Consider the following 23,229-nt stretch of genomic DNA (forward strand, 5'->3'; position numbering starts at 1 on the left):
GGCTGGGTCTTTTGAAAAGAGAAATGGGCTTTGATGGGTTCTAATTTGGGTGGTTCAAACTCGAGTCTGGGTTTGGGTTCAAGAATTCGGGTCTAGTGGGTATCAAAGAAATCAAACCAAAGTTCGGGTCTGAACTTTAGAAAACCTGAGTTTGGGTTCAAGTGAGAACCTGAAACCAAGGGGAAGATGTACCTGCATTTACACTCACACATAAAACCATAGTATGGATTGAACAAAATAGTTAAGGAGTAATTCACATTTCACCCTCACCTTCTTTCTCCTCCAATCTTCTTCTCCAATTCCCGTGTCTATCTATGTGTGTCTGATTTGGTATTCTGAATGTGTGGTATGCCCTGAGTGTTGTTATGCTGCCGGTGTGTCTATTTTGGGTGAGCTTCTAAGCTCTGCTCTCTGCTATCAATTCCTGCAGAGCTTCTCTGTAATGCTTTGTCCCTCTCTCAATTTCTACAAAGCTTTTCTAGTTCTCTGATTGTCTCTCAATTTTACCAGAGGTTCTCTAATGCTCTCCCCTTCTCTGCCTCTCTCTAGTCCCTCTTTTGAAGCTTTCAATTCATGCATAGTCTCCTTCCCTCTCTCAATTTCTACAGGGCTTTTCTAGCTCTCTGATTGTGTCCCCAATCTAAAGTGCGAGACTCCCTATTTATAGGGAGTCTAGGGGTTCGATTTGGTGCCAACTTCCCCCCTAATAGAATTCCTTGCCCTGCTGGTAGGTAATATTTTCTAACATACTTGCTCACATGTGAATTTGTATTTTGCATTTTATTTCATTTCTTGAATTTTTGCTAACTATCCCTTTTTGGTTGTTTCTTTTGTATGCAGTTGGCTTGGGCAAGGAAGCTCTCAGTTGTTCCAGCTGGCAATTCAGGAGTGGAGGGCTTCACTGTATTTTTTAAAAAAAAATTTTGCATGTATTTTCTATATTTGGATGTACCCCCATATCTCCTTTCCCTGCAACATTTTTTTGTGACATTCCTTCTATTTCCCTATACTTGCACTTTCCTTTCCCTGTATTTTATTTTCAGCTGTAACCTCTTTGCATACGCACATTTTGGCGTTTCTCAGTGTATGTGCCTTACAGTGCGTACTGTAGTATCCTTTTGTAATTTAGACACGTGTGCCCCTCCTTTTCCTTAATAAAATGTGACCTGATTGCATTTTTCTATTGTATGTGTGTGCCACATCCCTCTACACCTCACAAACTTTGGGCACGTGCCCCTCTCATTTTTAATAAAATGTGACCTTAGGTCATGCAATTCAATTTTGACCAAAATCCTATGATGGTTGACCAAGCTTGCCCAAAAAAAATGTGACTTTGGGACTAACAAACCCAATTTTTAAAAATATCAATACTTAATCTAAAATTTGTCAGATTTAGTTCAATTTAAAATCTAAAAACTCAAATCAAAAGTTTGAATGACTCAATTTAAAAATTCCCAGACTCAAATTAAAGAAATGGAAAACTCGATTTTCAAAATAAAATGGCTAAATTTTGAAACTTAAAGAAATCGATTAAAAGTTTGAAAATTTCAATTATGAGGACTCAATTTTTAAAAACTTAATAAAAGAAACTAATTTTGAAATTAACTAAAGTTAGAGAACTTTCAAAAAGGACTCAATTTTTTCAAAAATACAGGACTCAATTAAAAGTAAATGGTACTAGGACTCGAATTTAAAACTCAAAAAGGCTTACTTTTTGAAACTCGGGACTCAAGAACTTAATTTTGAAAAAAGGGTTTGATTCGGGACTCAAAGTCACCTTTTATTTCACCGGGTCCCTTTTGGAAGGCCTGGTTAAAATTTGAGTGTCTACAAAAGATATTCTACGATCACAAAGCACACGTGAAGCAGTTCTCCATTTTACCCAACCTGCTTTAAATCTATGCATTACATCATCTTCAATTTTTCATTTAGCTTGCATGATAGATCCAAGGTATCAAAATCTACGAGTGTTATTTATTTCTTCATTATAAAATTTAATGTTGTCTCAAATATTAAGTGTACCTTGTTTTTAGGTCTTATGTGCCTACAAATAGACCTAAAGCATTAACTCTTCATACATAGCCTTTACACACTATTTCTTTTCACATCATTCTCATCATTATCATCCGAGTACGGAGAGTTTGACAACTTAAGAAATGTATTCTTTGTGGAGTTTTGAACTTTTCAATTTGTATTGAATTGGAGAGAGTCGTACGATATAGATCATGTATTGTATCCTAGGGGAGACAAGTCAAAATAAAGTTTTGTTGCACCGGTTCGTGGCTAAGCCAAAAAAATCACAAAAGGCTTGAATCTTTTTCCTCTTCTTCTTCTTTTTTTCAATAAAAGGCAATTGTCCTACTTCACCTCCTTTTAATTTTCTAATTCCAACCCTTTCACTATGTAGTTCATAAAAAATATAGCTTTAATTAGATAGTAAATTTATTTAAATACGCTCATGACCAATTTCCTATTCTTCGGTATGCAGGAAGTAGATGCTTTTGGTCATCTTTTGGTAGCTCATGGTTATGATGAACATTAATGAATTTTGAAACCTATCATGAAGCTATGTCATCAACAATCTCTCTATAAAATACAATTTTGCATCATATTTGCATTGCATTGAATTTGGATCCCTTTGGTGCTCCACATTAGCCTTTTTCCTTGATAACAAACAAATCTCTTCTATAAATTCCCAAATTTTGGCTTTCTATTGAACATGCTTTTTCTAATAGAAAATTTGTTTCTTCCATATCCATTACATGCCAACCAACTGTTTGTCTATATCTTTGTACATAGATGCCTTGATATTTATTGCAAATGTGTGAGTTTTTTTTTATTTTTATGGGTTTTGATGTGTTTTTCAAATAATTTTTGTTTTGTTGAATTTGATTTGATGATCAAAAGTGTGGTGATAGATTTGAAGGTAGTTTTTGGTGGAAATTTGTTTTGGTGTAATGTATGTGGTTTTTGGGTGAAGGTAGAATAATATAGTGGTTGGTTGGATGTATAATCTTGTATAAAAATACCCAAACAAGGATTTTTTAAATTTTGGAAACCATCAAAGATGTGTTTTAAATCCTATCACTTTAAAATTTCAGTCATTTAGAGTATTCTATACAAATGCAACCATAAAGGATATTCTTAACAATTTGATCATATAAGTGTCTAGGCTTTATTAATATTACCAAGATATCTAGTATTCAGAATATTTTATTTAAATGTAAAGTTTATTACAATAAAAAATTGTATACGGCAACTAATACACTATAAATAAACATGCAAGCATATGAATACATGAGAAAGAGTTGCTTTACGAGGAAATGTAGGTTCAACCAACTTGGTCAATTTGTTTCTTATTTTGAACCTTTGTTATATATTTGTGTTAATCTTGATGTTGTTTAATTCTTTGTTAATTCTCATATTATTTGGTCATCCATTTTACAAATTCAAGATAGTAACTTTTGAATAAATTGATCTTCAATTTCCTTTTGTCATAATGGTGGTAAAAGAAATGCAGTCCACCATTTGCTTAACATCATGGTTTAAAATTTTTTTGGCTTAATTATGGTTTAAAATTTTTTCATCGAGTTTTAAATTTATTTTGAAAGTTAACGAGTTGTCCCAAGAGGGGGGGGTGAATTGGATTATTAAAATTTCTTTTAATTCATTTTGTGAATTCTTAACCTCTTGTTAATCTAGCAATCACACAACCAAACCTTATTTGGACAATTAATTCACAAACCAATACTTCAACACAACATAAACAAATTGGCTTATACTCACAAGTTTAGCGAAAAATTAATTAAGTTATAAACTTTTATGAATAAGTATGGTAACTTGAATACTTTGTAAATTTTTAGATATTCTTCCAACAATTCAATTCAACCAAAATGATCAAAACAATATAAACAAGTTAGATTGATTCCAGCAATGCTTTCAAGATTCAACACTTTAATAACTCAAACAATCACAAAATGTTCAATCAAGATATGAAATCTAGCTCTTATACAAGTTTCAGCTTTTGTAACCCTATATATATGAATTTGATTCAAGCCTTGTAGATAATGAAATTTGTTTTTCAAGATGATAAACAACATAACATCCACATTCATCCCAAAATTCAAATTTCAAATAAATTTTCAGTTAATAGGTTTTGGGTGTTGAATCAATCATCGTACTCCCTTATGGTTTCTACAATTAATATTGATCAACTAAGGTACTTTCTTTCGATTTTCGCAAGTCCCAAAAACAAATTAATTTTAGTTTATTTTAAAATCCAATCCACTTAGTTTTTATGATTAGGAAATTTAAATCATCCACGCAGTTGATATTTGCAGGAAATTAAAAAGAATAGGGAAAGAAAGTGACACCACGTTTTTTACGAGGTTCGGCTTATCCCCAGCCTATGTCCTCGCCTTTGGCCAATATCACCAAAGGATTCCACTATACCATTCCTTTTCGGGCGGAACAAACCTTTTATAAGCGATACTCCACGATTAGACACTCCTTAAGTAGGCTAGAGCAACATCTCTCCAAGTGATACCCCACACTCAGTCACTCCTTCAATAGGTTAGAGCAAGACCTCTCCAAGCGATACCCCACGCTCGGTCACTCCTTCAATAGGTTAGAGCAGTGCCTCTCCAAGTGATACCCCACACTCAGTCAACGACCCAACAACCTGGAATCGTCAAGAAACAAGAAACAATAACTACGTACAATTACACTCTCTCAAAGAGCAGATTAGTACAAATTCAATCACTATATACTTCAAAATATCAATATGAAATATAATGAAGCTTAAGAGAATTTATCAACGAATTCCTTCTAGATGAGAATTAGCAACTCATAACTCAAAAGTAGGATAGATTAGTACTTTAGAAATTCAACACTTTAGTTGAGCAAAGATTTGAGCAAGAGAGAGCAGCAAGAGCTTTCAGCTAACAAACAAATTTTTCAATTCTTTTGTTCTTGGTTTTCTTGGTGTGTAATTTGATTTGTAAAACCATGTATTTATAGGCTTAGAAAAGTAATTTCGTATTGCCCAAGTTTACTTGGAGTATCTTCAAAGTTTTTAGAAAATTTGGGGCACAAGCAACCTTTATTTGAAAATTAAAACATTTAAAATTGATAGTCGTTAACAGTGTTCAGATGATTGAACTATCGGATTCAGTCTTCTGATGTTCCTTAAAGTACTGAAAAATTATAGTCTAGACACAGAGTCAAACGACTGAAATGCAGGTTCAGTCTTCTAAAGTCTCAGCTTAGACAACTAAACTGAAGGTTCAGTCTTCTGAGGATGTTCTGCCTGTTATGTGTTTTAACAAATAAATTTTCAATTTACTGAACTAATTCTTTAGTCTTTTGAACAAATTCTTCAGACGTTTGAAGTAAAACTTCAATCATCTGAGGGTGCATCTTTAGATTTCTAAGGGTACACCTCAGTCGTTTGGGTAGACTAACTTCAGAATTTTCATTTTTGGTTTCAAAAATCCTTTTTACTCTCTTACTTTGAATTCTTATAAAATATTTTTAGGGTTTTGAAATAAGGTCTCTAAGTCCATAATTAACCCTAAAAGAGTTTCAAAAATAATTCAAAAAATATTTAAACAAGAAGTACTTACATAAAGACTTCTTATGACTTTTGACATTTTAAACGCAATAGTCTTCATGCTTTTATTTAGGCTCTCTTGTTTTGTCTTTCTTTGGCTCCATATTGTCTTCAAGTTTCAATATTTTTTAAGCTTTTTAGCAAGTCATCTTTAATATTTATGCTCTCATGATCTTCAAATTTTATTGGGACATCTTTCTTTGGAACATAAACTTTGAATGATCCTTGTGAGCATTTGACCTTGTATTCACAAACTTGAATCCTAAAATATCATCACTTAATAAAATATGTTAAGTTTATCTTATTTATCATCAAAATAAGATTTTAAACCTTATAAGGCTAATATATCTCTTATGTGGTTATAGTTGAGATTTGACGATTACTATAAGTTTTCTCTAAACCCAACAAAAAAGAAAAGAAAAGAAAAGAAAATGGAACTATTGATTTTCAAATCTTTATTATGCTGAATAAGTTCCTTTTACCCTCAAATTCTCAATGAAAATGGTTATGATTGATGAAAGATTTCTGTTACGTGTTAGGTGGTAGAACTTGCACCGTGAAGAATGCATCAAAGAAATCTCGAAGGCTATAAAAATGGATGATAATTTTATTACAATAAATAGGGATTTTGTATACTCAATGTTAGGACCTTTCCTTATAGGGCAAGAATTGCTTTATTTATTTATTTATTTATTTTTTTGTGGATTATTTTGAAAATCATTTTAACATTTGATTTTCAAATGTATATATTTTTAAAGATATTTAAATAATGAGACATTAAATTTATAGTCTTTAAATATTATCCAAGAATTTGCAAATTCATGCATTTTAAGAATTTTAAAATACAGATGCAAAACACAAAATTGCTTTCCCAATTGAATTTTTTTTTTAAAAAATTTGAATCTTAAAAATGAAAAAGGTGATTTGATTCAAAGCCAAGCGTCATAAATATAATTTTGAGGAGTATTTAAATTTTATTTTGGAAAAAATAATACGGAATTAGAAAAATAAATAAAAATTATTTTGAATTTGTTTAATTAATAGTAGTGAGTTCTTTTCACTTCAAAAATAGAAAAATTATATTTTTAAAAGTTAAAATCACTGCGTCTAGCATTGCTTGAGCGAAATTATCTCCAAGCAGATTCCAACTCGCACAATGTCCCTGGCATTGGAGCTCCTCCCTCTCCGCTGGTTCCCTCCGAACTCAAGCCAATGGCTCCCATCTCCAAGCCGTAAACCCTGCTGTCGTCGTCTTCAAACCCTTCGAGTCCTGTGCTCCAAGAGAAGGGGTAAGCAGAGGTACCCCTCGGAGAAGAAGAAGCTCAAGCTGTTGCATAAGCCCCTGCTCGATGTCCAGAACAAGTGCGAAGGCATTTGGAGACTTTCCAAGCTCGGCGTCCCCGTCCAAAAGGACCCTGGAAAAGACGACTTCTCCGTCTCCGACGCTTTGCTCGAAGAAATTGCCAAAGTTCTTGAATTTCCGGTAATCCCCGCCCTCCCTCGTTTCTGCTTTATAATATTGGTTTACTGGCTCTCTATAATTATCAGTAAAAGAAAAGGAGAGGAACGTTATGAAGTTTTTTACCAATGTTTTTTTTTTTTTTGGTTTTTAAATGCGAGAAAAGTTGGGGTGGGCGGAAATGTTAGTCTCAGAAAAGTTTTACTTTTTTTTTTTTTCTTCTACATTTTGAAGCAAGCTCTGGGTTGTATTATTTGGTGTATTTCTGATAACTAACTAGTTTGGGTGGAAAATAATTCTATATTTTCGTATTTTTGTGCAAATTATTTAAACAATTCTTTATTTTGGAGCAGTATTAATTACTTCCCAAGTTATTGTAACACATTATAGTACCATTTAAACATTATTTTCTTTGCCATGCCAGGTTGCTACAATGCTACCAGCAGAAGCATTTTCTGTGGTTAGGAAATCCTTTGATGCAAGAAAGGTTAGTTTAGTGATGCAGCATTCCATTCTTTCTTCATCTCTTTTTGGTGCTTTGGATTTCGCAAGTTAAGAGTTTGCAAGATTGGATTGGACTAAATAGTATTAGAATGGATTAGCTGTGATAACTATCCTATCCCGTATTTGTTCTGTTATTTATAAGGAACAGGATAACGACACAGTGGATTTTTTTTACTTTTCATTTTGGTTTTTATGCCAACAAGATTCCAAATGCCGAAGCCTGAGTTGGCTTTTTTTTTTTTTTAGGTGGGGGGGGGGGGTGGTGTGTGTTGAGCACTAGCCCAACCAATCTTATCCATTACTTTTGCTGCACCAAACATGGGCTAAAAGTGCTTAGCTAAGTGTAGATACTTTTAGTCCTCAAAACAAGCACATTCTTAATTCATAACTTGGGAATTACTTCATGTGAAGAATTGAATTATTACGTTTACCACCATATCAATCACCATGTTGTTTCTTGGTGTTGGTGTGAAAAAAGAGCTTGCGAGTTGTGATCTCTGCATAGGCCATTGCCTGCAACCAAGGAGAAGAAAGCACATAGGGGGTCATACCTAAGTCATTCTATACGTCCATAGAAAATGCAGATTTAATGTGAGGAAAGAGCATACATTATCCTCACAGGAGAGGTGAGATTATCATAACGGTTTATAATGAACCTTGACGTTTCTTAGAGTGCAAGCGGGGGTTTCCCACTCTAATTAGGTATCACATGTGATATATGAATATAATGGGATGGGAGTGGCATTTCATCAACGCTAGCCCCTAACTTCCAAATCAAAGTAAATTTTTGCCTTGAGTGAAGAAACTTCCTTTTTTTCTTCTCTTGTCTTCCTTCTAAGTGATTGGAGATGGTTTAATTAAACTTAAAGGTCAGTCTCATTTTGCCAAGTTGAGTTGCTCGTTTTAGTTGGCCTACAATTTGGTTTTCAATGCAAAAGGTTTAGTCTTATTTAAGTTTGCTAGTTTACCACCGACACTTGGTATGGTTTGTAGGGAATAATTTGATTTTTAAGTTATGGTTACTATGACAATGAGGCAATTGCCTCAAGTGGTAAAACATTCATCTTAATAATAAGATAATAAAAAAGAAATTCTAGCTGAGGTAAGAGTGGTAGTTTCACACAATTGTCATCATGTATAGGACAACAATTGTCCAAGGCTTCTTAATGCGAGGTTTGGAAGCATTACTTCTCTAGGACATTCTTTAGGTTGATGTTTAGGAATTTGTATGCTTCTTAGGAGTACTATGTCTTATTCGGACTGTGGGTTTTAAACCTTGAATGCTAGGTTGAATGCTCATTATTTTTTATTTTTCGTATAAACTATAAACAATACATGCATCCAACTGATTTTCTTTCTTTATGTTTATAGTTGCAGAAGGAGCCCAAATTTGTATATACCGTTGACATGGATGTTAGTAAACTCTTGAATCTAGAGCCTCGTACTTGGGACTTTATCTCTCGCTTGGAGCCAAAAGTTGGGCTTGTGGAGCATATGCACCATGAAAAAGTTTTTGGTGATTTGATTAGCATAATAAATGATTGTAAAGAGACTAGTGAAGTTGCAGTGTCTCACACCCCTTATTCTGAGGGATCATATCAAGAATCGACCACTAGAAGACCAAAAGTTGCTGTTGTGGGCAGTGGACCATCAGGCTTGTTTGCCGCTCTTGCGCTTGCGGAATTTGGCGTAGATGTTACGTTAATAGAAAGAGGTCAACCAGTTGAGCAAAGGGGTCGTGATATAGGGGCTTTAGTAGTTCGTCGGATGCTGCAATTGGAAAGCAATTTTTGCTTTGGGGAGGTTATATCTTGATTCATGTTCCCATATTAAAAGCTTTTGAGCATCTTACATACTTATATTCAATAGTAGTCTTGTTCTAATGTTTTGGCTTCAAACTTTTTTTTTTTTGCATTGTTTGCCCCTTGAAAATTTTGCTAGTTTATGTGTGGGGATAATTGCTTTAATTTTCAAATTTTTGCCGTTAATCACCAAATAAGTGGCTTATTAAAGAATATAGCTATTGCATTCCTGAGTTAAAATTGAACTCTTTGTTGAGTGGATGGCTTATTAAAGAATTTAGCTATCGTGTTCCTATATCAAAATTGAGTTCTTTATTTGATTTGCTTTTATAAATCCCAAAAATAGTTGGAACGGAATATTTGTAAGTTTTAGAAAGTTACTTCTTGTTCCAAAAGAAAACTTTTATGCAATACGGGGCTTGTTTGTCACTCAGGGGAAGTGTAGTTATGCAGTGTGTCATAGGATGGTAGAATCCTATGGTCGAAAGAATCACCTTTGTGTTGGTATGCCAACAAGAAGCCAAGTGTACTCATCCAAATACATGAAAACACTCGTGGATCCCTTTAGTGCTCATGTATTGTTGGCATGACAACTCTTGTCCTAAGTGGTATGGTCACAAGAAGCCATCACTTGGACGGTAAGGGTGCCATGCTCACATTTTACAAGCATTGAATGTCACTCTTGCCTCAAGTTATGGTACTCATGTAAGTGTACATGCCAAGTGTACATGCCACTAAACATCCTTAAGATGAAGCTATTAGTGGAGCGCCATCCTACACTACTCAAGACTCACATACAAAGGTTCAATATCCTCCCAATCAATATGAGATGGAACCATTTGGTGTAAACTTAAGGGACTTATTTGATGCACACCGCAACCTTTTAGTCGAGAGTGATGCACGAATCACGATACCATACATGGGGCTCCCAACCCACATGGAAGCCCAAGACACATTTCAAAGATGTCAAGAGTTTGCCCAAGGCTCTCCCTGGGGTGCTCGCATAGTGCGCGTAAGGACATGGGTATAAGGACATTGACTAGGTATTCCCCTCATTTGAAGCTTTCCACACGATTCTCATTCTAGCATAAGGAACATTAGTAGGTATGAGGAATCATACTCACCTTATTTTCGAGAATGCCAGTTGGATATTTGTCTCGAAACACTATATGGTCATAATAACACTTAAGAGTACATTTAATATCCCCATAATCGAATCCATATTCTACAAGCGCTTCTTCCTCAACACATCCGTATGGCATTGTGCCCCTCCAAGGCTGCCGTTCTAGCCCTCCTAAATTTGTCATGGATGTAAGATGGTGAGTCATTGACAAAATGCATATTTTGCATCATAAGTGCTAAGAGTAGCATTAGTTTTGGTATAGAATTGTATTTGTATTATTTGTTCAAAGGCATCTTTGTCCTTAGAAATATTTATTCAGGAGTACAACTTTTTTGTGAGGGCTGTCTCCTCTGGACTAGGGATGCAAATGAGTTGAGCCCAACCGAGCTTCAACATGTTTAGGCTTGGCTTGGTAGAGGAAAAGCTCTACTTGGGCTCAGCCTTGACTTGGTTCGAGCTCAGAAATCTGGGCTCGACCATGACCCGAGATCTAAATTATTGGCTTAGGCTTAAGCTTGAGCTTGGCTCATCTATGGGCTTGGGCTTGGGCCCAGCTGAATTTTTTTTTTTTTAAATTTGTTTGATTCTTTAAGCTCTATGTGTAGGTGCAACGTGCAGCTTGCTGGCCTTGGTCCTTGGGCCTTAGCCTTGGGATTGGACTTGGCCAACTCATGGTAATCATTTAGGCAACTTCAAACTTTATTTGACCCTAACCCTATTAACAAACCTATTATCGAGCCTCTTAATGAGCCCAATTTTAGCTTAATAAACGAGCCCAGTCGAGCCTGTAATCGAGCTGCTAATGAGCCAAAACGAGCCTGAAAACTGGGCTTGGGAATCACTCATTTAGATTATAAACGAGCCCAAATGAGCTCTTGCCGAGCTGAGCTCCCGAGCGGCTCATGAGTGGCTTTGTTAATTTGCAGCCCTACTCTGGACTAATCAACTCTCTCTCCTTTCTCTTAAGCCTCTTCTCCTAATTTACATTCTAACCCTTTTTTTTGTTCTTTAGTTAGTCCAAATCAGATTTTCCAGGTTCATGTCATGGTATCAGAGCAGTAGGTTTCAATCTGATCGCTCTGAACTAATTAATTAACTGTAACTCCGTCCCTCTTCTTGGTTGACTCTTAAGTAGACATTTTTCCCTCTTGGCTGAGAGTTGTTTAGAGTTTCTTATCAATTTTTTGCTGAACTGTGTGCATCTCTTGTGATGCCATGTTTGTGCTCACGTCGTTCGTGTTTGTACCTGCATATTTCCGTTTGTTCCGGCATATGCCATTAGCTGTCCGATCTCTCCTTGCTAGTTGTGTGTTGTGTTCTGTTTTGTGCTGTCTCTACTCTATCATGTTGCCAGGTTCTGCTGGTTTCTCCAATTTCTGCCAGCCTTCACATGGTGTGGTTGTTCCTCTTTGATTGGGCAGAAAATTTCGTGTGTGCTGTGCTCTCTTTATAGCTTTTACAGATGAAAACTCAGCTGATAGTGTTAATGTGCAGATTGTAACCATAAACTTGGCGGGTTCTACAAATCTGGTTTCTGGTCGTAGGCTTTTCAAAAGGCAAGACCAAATATTTGGTGCGGGATCCCCCATCTCATGACTCATAAGATTTTGGGGAGTGGATGAAAGAAAATAATATTATTCTTGTGCGGTTGTGGAATAGTATGGAAAAAAAATTGCAGTTGGTGTGATGTTTCATCAGACGTCCAAGGCTGTGAATGGTCTTTGTTGAAGTGTCTCCCAAGATAAGAATCAAAGTTGTGTGTTTGACCTCTATGAGAAGTTCTTTATTGGCCAATGGTTACATCTATTAGTGAATCATACAGTGCTCTAAAAGTGTATAGGTCTACCAACTGATAAGTACAGCTGTTGAGATACTTAAGAAGCAAAGGATAGAATATTTAACTACTAAGTTTTTGTTTGGCCTGAGTCTTGAATTTCAACAAGTTTGTAATTAGATCCAAGGGGGGAGAATTCATATCTTCTTTGAATGAAGCATATGCTAGAAATTTGAGCACCAAAGATTGATTTCTAGCTCCTCCTTCCAGGCTTATCCCAAATATAGGTGCTCCCCAATTATGGGAAGGAAAACTGCATTATTGATCATTATTGGGGTCTCCACTGAAAGCCAAGCCTAACAAGTCTTTTGCTGGTAGTGATTTTGAAGTGGATCCTTTTAGCCCACTTGGCCATTCTACTGGAGGGTGAGTACATCATCCACACTGCCTTAAGAAGAGTGTAGAAACTTGGTCCATGTTGTCCAGAAAATCTAAACTTATTTGTCTATAGCGTCAAGTGCTATTTTGGCCCACTTAGGTACGCTTCTAATTCTTCAAGTACAGTTCCTTTGTGCTCTTCTTATGGTGCTGCTTTTTTTTTTGGTAAGTAGCATGCTTGATTTGAATACCCTTTTCTTCTGAATTTGAAGCAAGTATTTCTAGTTTTTAAGTTTATTTCTCATTGGAGTGTCACGCATGTCAATTTGGGAAATAGTATATAGGTTTTGTTGTAGTGCTACACATAGTGACTCCTTATTTTCTCTTGTTTATTCAGATTTTTGGAGTCAGGGTCAATATTGTGAACGATTTGGCTTGTATGACTTGGTTGTTAAAAATAGGTTTGAGGTTTTTGGTAGATTTTTCAATTCTTTAATGCAATACGAAATTAATTTAGTACTTGTATTATAATTTTTTGGTCCGATAATGATGTTGAATTTATTCAAAATCATATTTTTAGATCTTTTATTTAGATAAATGAATCATTCACTGGATTGCTTGTGTTCATAACTTCATATGCACCAATAGAATGGAGTGGATGGAACTTGAAAGGAAGAATAGATATTTATCTGCTATCCTTATGACCTATTTTTCAATTAATAAGCTGCTGTCTAGTGTCGTTGGAGCATGATTGTTGAAGTTTCAATTTTTATCCTGATCCTATATAGGATTGAAAATTGGTAGGTAGTGCTGTAGGATCCTGATCTTAGGTGGCTTGGGTCAGATCTCTCATGCTTTTTAACCAGTCCCTTATGGGTAAATGGATGTGGAGATTCATGAATGAAATAGAGTTCCTTGGAGAAAGGTTATTGCTTTAAAGTATGGGTTTGAACACAAAGCTTGCATGTTGGGATGATGGTGCGGCTCATCTTCTTTGAGTTCTCAATTTCCAATTGTTTTTAATCTTTGCTCGCAACAAAGATGCTTTGATGAATATGTATGTGGACCACTTCGTTAATGGGACAGCTTTTAGAGCATCCCCGTTGTTAGAAATGCCCATGACTTGGCGGTGGAATTTTTTGTTATATTTGTGGTTGCCTTTTTTAGAAATGCCTCCAATCTAAGGATTTAAAATTCTATTCCAATGGAAATTTTAATGGTATCAATTTACAGAAATTTCAATTTAAAGAAATGACGGAAATTTATAGTAAATGATGGAAATTTACAATGAGACTTTGGGAAGCCTTCAGATAGATGATTATGCATATTTTGGAATCATAATAAATTTAGAAAATGCATACATAACAAGTTTTTAGTGTCAAGGGTGTATAAATTGCATATTTTGAAGCAAGGAAGGCAGTAAAAAACATTAATGATGATGATGCTGAGGCCATAGTTAAATAGTGGGTAAGTGTTGTGATTGGGTAAGGATTAATTGGAAATTGGGAGGGACAAGATAATAGAACAAGGGTGAGAGGGCATTTTAATTGCATAATAATAATAAGGGGGTATCCTTAGTTTAGGGCTTCAAAACAATAGTGAAGTGATGAGGTATGCTTATTCTAGGGCTTCAAAATTCATTTTTCTTTTCCAATAATTCTGTCAAAATTTGAGATACAATGTCAAATTTATTGAAAATTTCAACATATTCGTCAAAATTTATCAAATTGTCGATATTTTCGTCAAAATTTTTCAAAAATTTCAAAATTTCTATTGAAATTTATTGGAATTGCAAATTTCCGGTCGAAATTTGTTTGAAATGTTCAAAAACAAATTTGGTAGTGAGTTTCTATTTGATATCCTTTGAAACCAAAATTTTGACGATAAAGAAAAATCTTTACTAAATTACTTGTAATATAGACTTTGTGTTTGTTATGTATGAGTTGTACAAGAAATGGACAGCTTAGGAAATGATTTAGTTATTTTTTATTAATGAAATTATGTAGTCCAACATTTATTTTTAGTCCGTTGATGTTCATGAAGGATGCAAACTTGAAACATTAATGTTTAGGTTGAGGATGAAGATTTAATATATGCATTTGATGATGAATGTCATGATGGTGCTGATGATTTTAATGATGGGTGTCAATGGCGGATTTCGTTCGGGTTGACGTGGCAAGAAACAGATGAAGGAATGGAATGAAGACAAGAGTGGAGTTGACTTTATCTTTTGGGATTGGAGAAAACAAAGAAAACCTATGATAAGACCCAATGGTGTTATTGTAAGGAAGTTGGGGAAACTGAAAAGATGGAAAATAGAAAGAGAAAATAGGGTTGATCACTTAGAGGGAATCTGCCTCCAAATTAGACAAAGCCGAATTATGTTATTCCTTGAAAAATGAAAAAGCCCCACTGGGTAACATATATATATATATAAGGTAGGCAACCCTAGTTTTATTGGGAATGCAAAAAATCACGATCCAAGTCCTCAATACTAATTGATCAGGGAATCCTAACACATTTATTAGAAATCCTAATTGATTTGGGAATTATGACAGTAAATAGAAATCCCAATTGATTTGGGAATCCTAATATTCTCGCCTCCTTCAAGTCAACCTTGTCCTCAAGGTTGAGCAACAATAAACTCCAGGAATCTCTCCTACAAAGATTGATAAGTTTCCCAAGTTGCATCTTTAACTCGTAAGTGAGACTTGTGAAGTAAAACTTCTGTGATGTCTCGACTTCTACATTTGATGATCCAAAATTTCTTGTGGATGCACTTGTACCTCACTAGTAGGTGCCATGGTTTAAAAACTCGGGCTGGACCAGTCGGTCCAACCTGGTTCAACCAGAATTGGTTACCTTGCTGGTCTAGTCACCATGCAGAGACTGGATTTGCATTAAACTGGTGTTGACCTGATTGACTTGATTAGAACTAGCGTGAACTGGCTTGAACCAGATTCATTGGTGGGTTGACCCACCTATACATGATTCACTTCTTTGCTAAAAAAGTATGCACAAATTCATTTTTGCTGCAGAGAGGACTAGAACCCTAGGTGATTCCTATATAGAAGGGGAGTATGTACCTGCTACCACGTGAACTAGTTTTGTTATTGTCAAGTATTCACATAACAAATAAATATACACAACTACACATGCATTAATTATATTTTTAATTGTTTATCTCTTTAATAGTAAAAACTAATTAAAATCATACTCTTCTCTTTGCCTTCTAATATTAATTTATCTAATAATAATAAAGTTTCAAGAATATTCTACTATTTTAAAAAAGAATGTATAAATTTTATCTAACTTATTTCCAGTAATTGTTTTATTTAATTAAAAAAAATGCAACTTGATGCTCAAAGCTCCCGTGTATGTGGTTTGAGCTAATAAATAATTATGATCAACGTCTTTACAATATTATTTTTAATGAATGTAATATTATCATTGTAAAATTTATACATAGACATACGCATTCACACACACACACACACACATATTGACATTACCGGTTTACCATTGGTTCAACCAGTTGGACCGACCCAGTGCCTTAACTGAGTCAATTGGTCTAGGTTTTAAAACCATGGCAGGTGCAATATCAGGCAAGTTGTGCTACACACTAATTTTCTCCCCTAACTTCTTCTCGAGGCAAGAGACATAACTAGCTGGATGTACCTTATAACTTGTTGGTAAGTCAAGACGATAGGTAACAATGCCTATACGGTCCAGGATTTTACAAGGACGATAAAAAAAAATTGAGGAGACAACTTCATTGAAGAATGAACAGTCACAGATATCTGTCTATGGGGTTGTAGCCTGAGAAAAAAACCCAATATCCCAATTCCCTCTTAGAACGATGCTTATCCGCTTGCTGTTTCAGACAAGCTTGGGCTGCAACAAGATCTTCCTTTAGGAGCTAAAGCACTTTGTCTTGATCATGTAACTCCTTGTCAACTTGATCAATTTTGGAGGATCTAGTTGAACATCTAGCAAGGCAAGAGGAGCTCGACCATAAACAACCTCGAATGGAGTCAACTTTATGGAGGAAGGATTAGTGGTACTGTACCACCATTCAGCCTATGGAAGCCATCGCAGCCAATCCTTCAGTTGGTTGCTAGCCAAGCAACCTAGCAAAAATTTCGGTTTGCTCATCTAATTGTGGATGATATCCAATGCTCATTTTCATTTGTGTTCCTTACAAACAAAAAAGATCCTTCCAAAAGTTACAGGTAAAGAATTTGTCACAATCACTAAAAATTGATTGAGGAATTCCATGCAACTTGACTATGATCTCAACAAAAGTATGAGCAACACTTATAGCAGTATAAGGGAGAGTTATAGCACAAAAATGAGCATATTTTGTGAGATGATCCACGAAAAAAAGAGAGAGTATATTTACCATTAGAAGATAGCAGTCCCTCAATTAAATCCATGGAGATATTGGTCCAAGCTTATTCTAAAATAGGAAGAGGTTGTATAAGGCCTGGACTAGCCATTGTTTCACTGTTATGCCGCTGACAAACATCACATTCTGCCATGAACCTTTTGATTTCACCCTTCATTCCCTTCTAGTAAAACTCCTAAGAAATGCACTTTGTAGGTCCTAAGAAATCTAGAGTGACCTGCTGCCAAGGATGTTTGTAACTCTTGCTGTATGATTTGCTTTTGAACTGAATTAGGCACTAATAAAATCTTTCCCTTATACAATAAGTTTAGAGAGTCTTTAGGCTCTTGGGATCAGTTCGGATTTGGAAAGGCCAGCCAATTAATTACGGTCTTCACTTTGTAACTATTGTACAATGGCTAGCATCTCTTTGCTCATAAACACACATGCTTATGTGTGATGGAGAAAGAGCCTTACTAGTAAAAGCAATTGGGCGCTCGTCTTGCTTTAAAATTGCTCCAATGCCAACACCTAATGCATTGGACTCAATGATGAGCGCCTTTTTTAGAAGGCAAGAACTGATATGGTGGACATTGTGTGCTTGAGCTTGACAAAGGCTTGTTTAGCTGCCTTACTCCATTTGAATGCATCCTTTTTCAATAAAGCGGTTAGTGAAGTGCTAATCTTTCCATAATCCTTGCCAAATTCGTTGTAGTAACTAGTTAACCCCCAAAATCCTTGCAACATCTTTATTTTTTTTGTGGAATTAGCCAGTATGTCATAGCTTGTATTTTAGAAGGATCAACTGAAACACCTTCTTGGGAAACAATATGCCCAAGGTATTCCACATGTGGTCAAGCTATGCTGCATTTAGATTTCTTGACATGCAAATGACACTCACAAGAGTGGTGATTATAATTTGCGAATGACATAAATGATCTTTGGGAGATGAGCTATATATTGAATATCATCAAAAAATATGAGAACAAACTTATGTGGGTAAGGTAGGAAAATGTCATTCATGAGACTTTGGAAGGTGTGGAAGGCGCATTGGTTAAGCCAAAAGGCATAGCCAAGAAATCTTAATGGCCGTCATGAGTTCTAAGCACAGTATTCTAAATGTCATCCTTATGCACTTGATTCTTGTGATAGACTTGACTCAAGTCAAGTTGGTGAACTACTGGGCACCTCCCAACTCATCTAACAACCCATCCATAACATGTGTATGATATTTATCATTCACAATGCTTTTGTTCAAAGCTCGATAATCAACACACATCCGCCAAGAGCCATCCTTCTTCTTCATCAATTAGAAAGGAGAAGAATAAGGATTGACAATTGGATGAATTATGCCAACATTTAACAGTTCCTTCACTATCTTTTCTATTTCTACTTTCTGAAAATAAGGATAAGGACGAACATTAGTAGGGAAACTAGTTGCGCAATAGAGGAATGTGGTGATCATTTGTTCACTAAGACCTCAAGGGCTCCAAAAACATGTTTGAAAATTTTGAAATAAGAGATTTTAGCCCTCATCTTGGCCAAATTGATGTTTTAACTCCTCTAGTGCCCAAAGTTGTGCCAGATAGCCATGTCATTCCTTTTAAGAAGCTTCTCCATACGATGGCTTGAAACTGTAGTGACATTACCACTATGTTTGCCTTTAGGAGTCACTCTTTGGCTGTTCAGAATGAACTTCATAAATAGTTTAGAAAAATTCCAAGCTATATCACCTAAAGTCTATAACCATTCAATACCCAAAACTACTTCATAGTCTTCTAGTGGCAGCAAAAGGAAATCAACATACAACTCATGATTCTATATAGTAAGGCACTTGATCCTTCTGTAGCTATTTGGAAAGGTAAACGCACTTATACTGAACATCCAATCTTTAATTTTGTTTGTCATGATTTCTTGTCATCCTCATATTATTGTTTTTTTAGTACCCTAACTTTTGCTACTTTTCCAAAATCTATTTCTGAAGCCCTATCTCATTTTGGGTGGAGGATTGCAATGGTTGAAGAGATGTGTGCACTACATGATAATGATAATTGGGATTTGGTTACCTCTTTTTCTTGATAAGTTTGTGGTAGGTTATCATTGCGTGTACAATGTGAAAGTCAATCTTGATGGTTTTGTGGCTCGTTTGAAGGCCCATCTTGTTGCTAAGGGATATACTTAGGTGTACGATTTGGATTACTTTCTCTTTAGTTGCTAAACTTGCCTCAGTATGTTTGTCCATCTCTTTAGTCACTACTTGTCATTGGCCTCTACATGGTGATCTTTGGGAGGAGTTCTATTTAGAACAACCACACAAGTTTATTGCTCAAGTAAGTCAGGCTCAGTGTTGCCTTAAGAAATCGTTATATAGATTAAAACAATATCCTATAGCTTGGCTTGGCCGATTCAGTGTTGTAATGCTTGAGTTTGGCTGTTGATGGTGTGCAATGGATCACTCTATATTTTATTGTCATACTCCATCTGGTAGGATTTTGCTTATTGGGTATGTGGATGACATTTTTATCATTGGTGACGATGATCTGCATCTAGGCGTAAAGTTTTTCCTATAGAGTAAGTTTTAGACCAAGGACTTGGGACTATTGAAGTACTTCTTGGGTATAGAAGTATTGAGATCTCGTATGAGAACCATCTTGTCACTGAGGAAGTATGTTTTTGATCTTTTAGATGAGACTAGGTTGTTGGGATCCAAACTTGCTAATACATCCATGGGTCCCAAGAGTTAGTGCCAGATATAGGTGATTTGTTGTCTAATGTAGGATGTTATTGGAGACTTTGTTGGAAAATTGTATTATCTCATAATCACTTGACTAGATATATCTTTGGCAGCAACTTTTGTGAGTCAGTTTCTTGATTCCTTGAGAACAAGTCACTGGGATGAAGTAATTTGCATTTTGAGATATATCAGAGGTCTCTTATATTAGGATCGGGGTCACACTCGTAGTTAGGGATATACAAATGCAGATTAGGCCAGGTTGCCTTCTGACCGAAGATCCATAGTTGAGTACTGTATCTTTGTTGGTGGTAATTTGATTTCTTGGAAGAGTAAGAAACAAACTATGGTTGCTAGGTCAAGTGTGAGTTAGAGTATAGGGTTGTGGCTCACACTACATGTGAACTTGTTTGGTTGAAGAGCATGTTGGAAGAACTTGGTTTTCCACATTCTTAGCCTATGGAGTTGATGCGTGATAATGAAGTTGCTATTCATATTGCCTCTAACCCAGTCTTCTATGACTAGACAAAGCACATTGAAGTTTATTGCCACTTTGTTTGGGAGATTCTTGTATAGAAGCTCATTACAACCACTCATGTGAAGTCTGATTTTCAGCTTGGTGATTTGTTCACTAAAGCCTTAGGGGATGCTCATGTTAAATTCATTTGTAGCTGTCGCGGCGTCCCGGGAGCGCGTGTGCCCCGGGCGGCGAAATTAAAAATCATTTTAAATATTTTTAAGGAAAAACATGGAATATCGGAGTCGCCACTAACCTTTAGTGCGGTTAGAACACATGATTACTACCCCATTAGGGGTAGAATGGGTCTATGTTACCAGAGTTAGGCTCGGGAGTTCGGTTACGCGAGGGGAAGGTACAAGCACCCCCTACGCGCCCGTTCTTACGAACAGTACCTAATTAATTTGAAATTATCCCTAAGTTAATCTAATAAGTCTTTACATTACTCCTTTTTATGAATTTATAAATACACATGAAAAATAAATAAATAAAAAAAATATATATACATATATTCCCTCATAGCTTAAGGTACGTAAAGCCCAAAGGCTAATACCCCGCAATAAATTCATAGGGATATACCCACACAAAAATACTTACTAAAATAATACCAAAATATTATAAATAATAGATATCTCAATACAAAATATAAACATAGGATATAGTTGAGAATTCCATAAATATGTGAAAGTAATATCCCTAACATATTATAATGATAATGTATTACCTGCAATAATAATACTACTATAATAATAACACGTATATATCTCATAATATTAATAACACATAAATACCAATATGATATTATAATACCACTTTAATATATATATATACACATCATAACATGTAAATATTAATACTATACCATAATAATACTACTAGACTAATAATACATATATGTCATAATTTCACTAACTATAGAATATGATAATAATATATCTTAACAAATAAAAACCCTAACTATAAATAATCAAAATTTTAACATAACTCTAATAAAACCCTGTTAATATTGACAATAAAGGAAACATGACAATAAATCAAACCCTAAAAGTTAAATATAAACAAACATGGAAACAAATAAGACAAAATTATGACATTTATACAAATCCAAAAATAAATATACAATGATATGGAAATAATCAAACCCTAAAAAATTCAACATGCAATAAAATGGAAATAAATCAAAAATCCTAAAAAATATGTACTAATAATTTGGAAACATAACAAACCCTAAAGTTAAAATGTGATAATAATATGGAAACACTCATAACCCTAAAATTAATAAATGGTCTATATAGAGACAATCAAATCCTAAAAATATTAATAACATGCTAATTATAATAACGATGACAATAACAATAATAAACAATATGCTTGTATTTATACATAAACAATCTACTTAATTCTACCAATAATGTACAAAAAATATAATATTTATACTAACACAATTCATCTAACAGTTATACTAATAAATTAACAATGATATAACCAATACTAGTATACAAACCAATAATAATATTAACAATGCCAATAATAACATTATTACTTTCAGTGCTATACAAACAATATAATATTAACACTAACATAATAATAATATTGTGAAATAATAATATCATAACATTACTGTTGATAATAACACACAAAAATACCATAATATTGCTAATAATCATATACAGAGAATAATAATATTTAATATGATCAATATAAAAGAAAAAATATATATATATATACCTATTAACACTAACAGTAATATATATATATATATATATATATGTATATATGTGCATAATATAAAAGAAAATATATATATACATATTAACACTAACAGTAATATATATGTATATTTATATATATGTATATATATGCATAATATAAAAGAAAATATATAGATACATATTAACACTAACAGTAATATATATGTATATTTATGTGTGCTGTGTGTACAACAGTGTGCGTGAGTGTGTGCAGAGAGCAGGGAGACTCACAGGGGCGGCTCACGGCTGGGCAGTTGTGAGGTTCGACGGTGGCTCCCGAAGACGACTGCTGTGGTGGCTGCCTGCTGGGTCTTGAAGGTGTAGCGGCTGTTGCCAGCGGTTCCCTGTACGTGAGGTGAGGGTGGCCGTCGCCGGAGGACTCTGGTTCGTGGGCTGTGCGGCTGCAGGAGGTGGCTCACGGCAGCAGTGGAAGCAGCGGGCTGCTGTGGTGTTCGGATCTGTTGTTGTATGCTCGTGAGAATGGAGATTCTCTGCAGCTGTGGATGGTGGTGCAGCGACCTGAGGGTGGCCGGAGACGATGATGATGGTGAGGTAGCTGGGTGGCCGTGAGGGGGGTTAGGGATGATGTGCAACGTAAGGGATAGGAGGATGGTTCGGTGTGGACGAAGATGGTGCGTTCTGCCGCTTGTGAAGGAGGATGATGGGGCAGCAGGGTGATGGAGAGGATGAGAAAGATGCCGGTCGTGGAGGCTGGGTGCGCCTACGCGTGTGAAAGAGAAGGAGAAGAAGAAGAAGAACACCACGAGAATTTTTTTTATTTTTTTTCTTCTTTGCTGTTTTGGCCTCCGCCCCTCCGTGTGTGCTTCATTGCCCTTATATAAAAAAAAGAATTGAAAACCTAAAACCAAACTTCCCTTTTTTGAATTTCTTTTCTTTTTTATTTTTTTATGCTTTTACTCTTATGGTAATAATGAAAAAGGAAATAATATTAATAATAAGTATCATAATAATATAAGTATCCATAAGATAATAATAATAATAATACTACTATATTAATATTAAATAATAATAAATAATTATGGTAAAAATAAAAATAAAGTATTATCAGTAAATTAATAAAAATAGAGTAATAATACAAAAAGTAATAATAATAATGATATATCAAAAACAACAAAATAAATGAAAAATAAAAATAAGTATAGTAAAGTAAAAATAAAATAAAGATAATAAA

At 35.0% G+C, this 23,229-nt stretch overlaps 1 protein-coding gene across 3 annotated transcripts in view; it reads left to right on the forward strand.

The window, feature by feature from the left end:
• The first annotated feature begins 6,692 nt into the window (after positions 1 to 6,692).
• Positions 6,693 to 23,229, forward strand: part of LOC131157442 (uncharacterized) — a 48,624-nt gene continuing 32,087 nt past the window's right edge. For 2 of the 3 annotated variants that reach the window (XM_058111613.1, XM_058111611.1), the window contains exons 1-3: positions 6,720 to 7,094; positions 7,495 to 7,566; positions 8,952 to 9,377. In XM_058111613.1, the coding sequence (XP_057967596.1) occupies positions 6,768 to 7,094; positions 7,495 to 7,566; positions 8,952 to 9,377 (825 nt within the window). In that variant the 5' untranslated portion in view covers positions 6,720 to 6,767. Of the gene's footprint in view, positions 7,095 to 7,494; positions 7,567 to 8,945; positions 9,378 to 23,229 lie in introns of all 3 variants that reach the window. The other variant, XM_058111614.1, reaches the window with a different exon arrangement.

This window comes from Malania oleifera, chromosome 6, assembly GCF_029873635.1.
Source record: "Malania oleifera isolate guangnan ecotype guangnan chromosome 6, ASM2987363v1, whole genome shotgun sequence".
In the NCBI taxonomy this organism is placed as follows: domain Eukaryota; kingdom Viridiplantae; phylum Streptophyta; class Magnoliopsida; order Santalales; family Ximeniaceae; genus Malania; species Malania oleifera.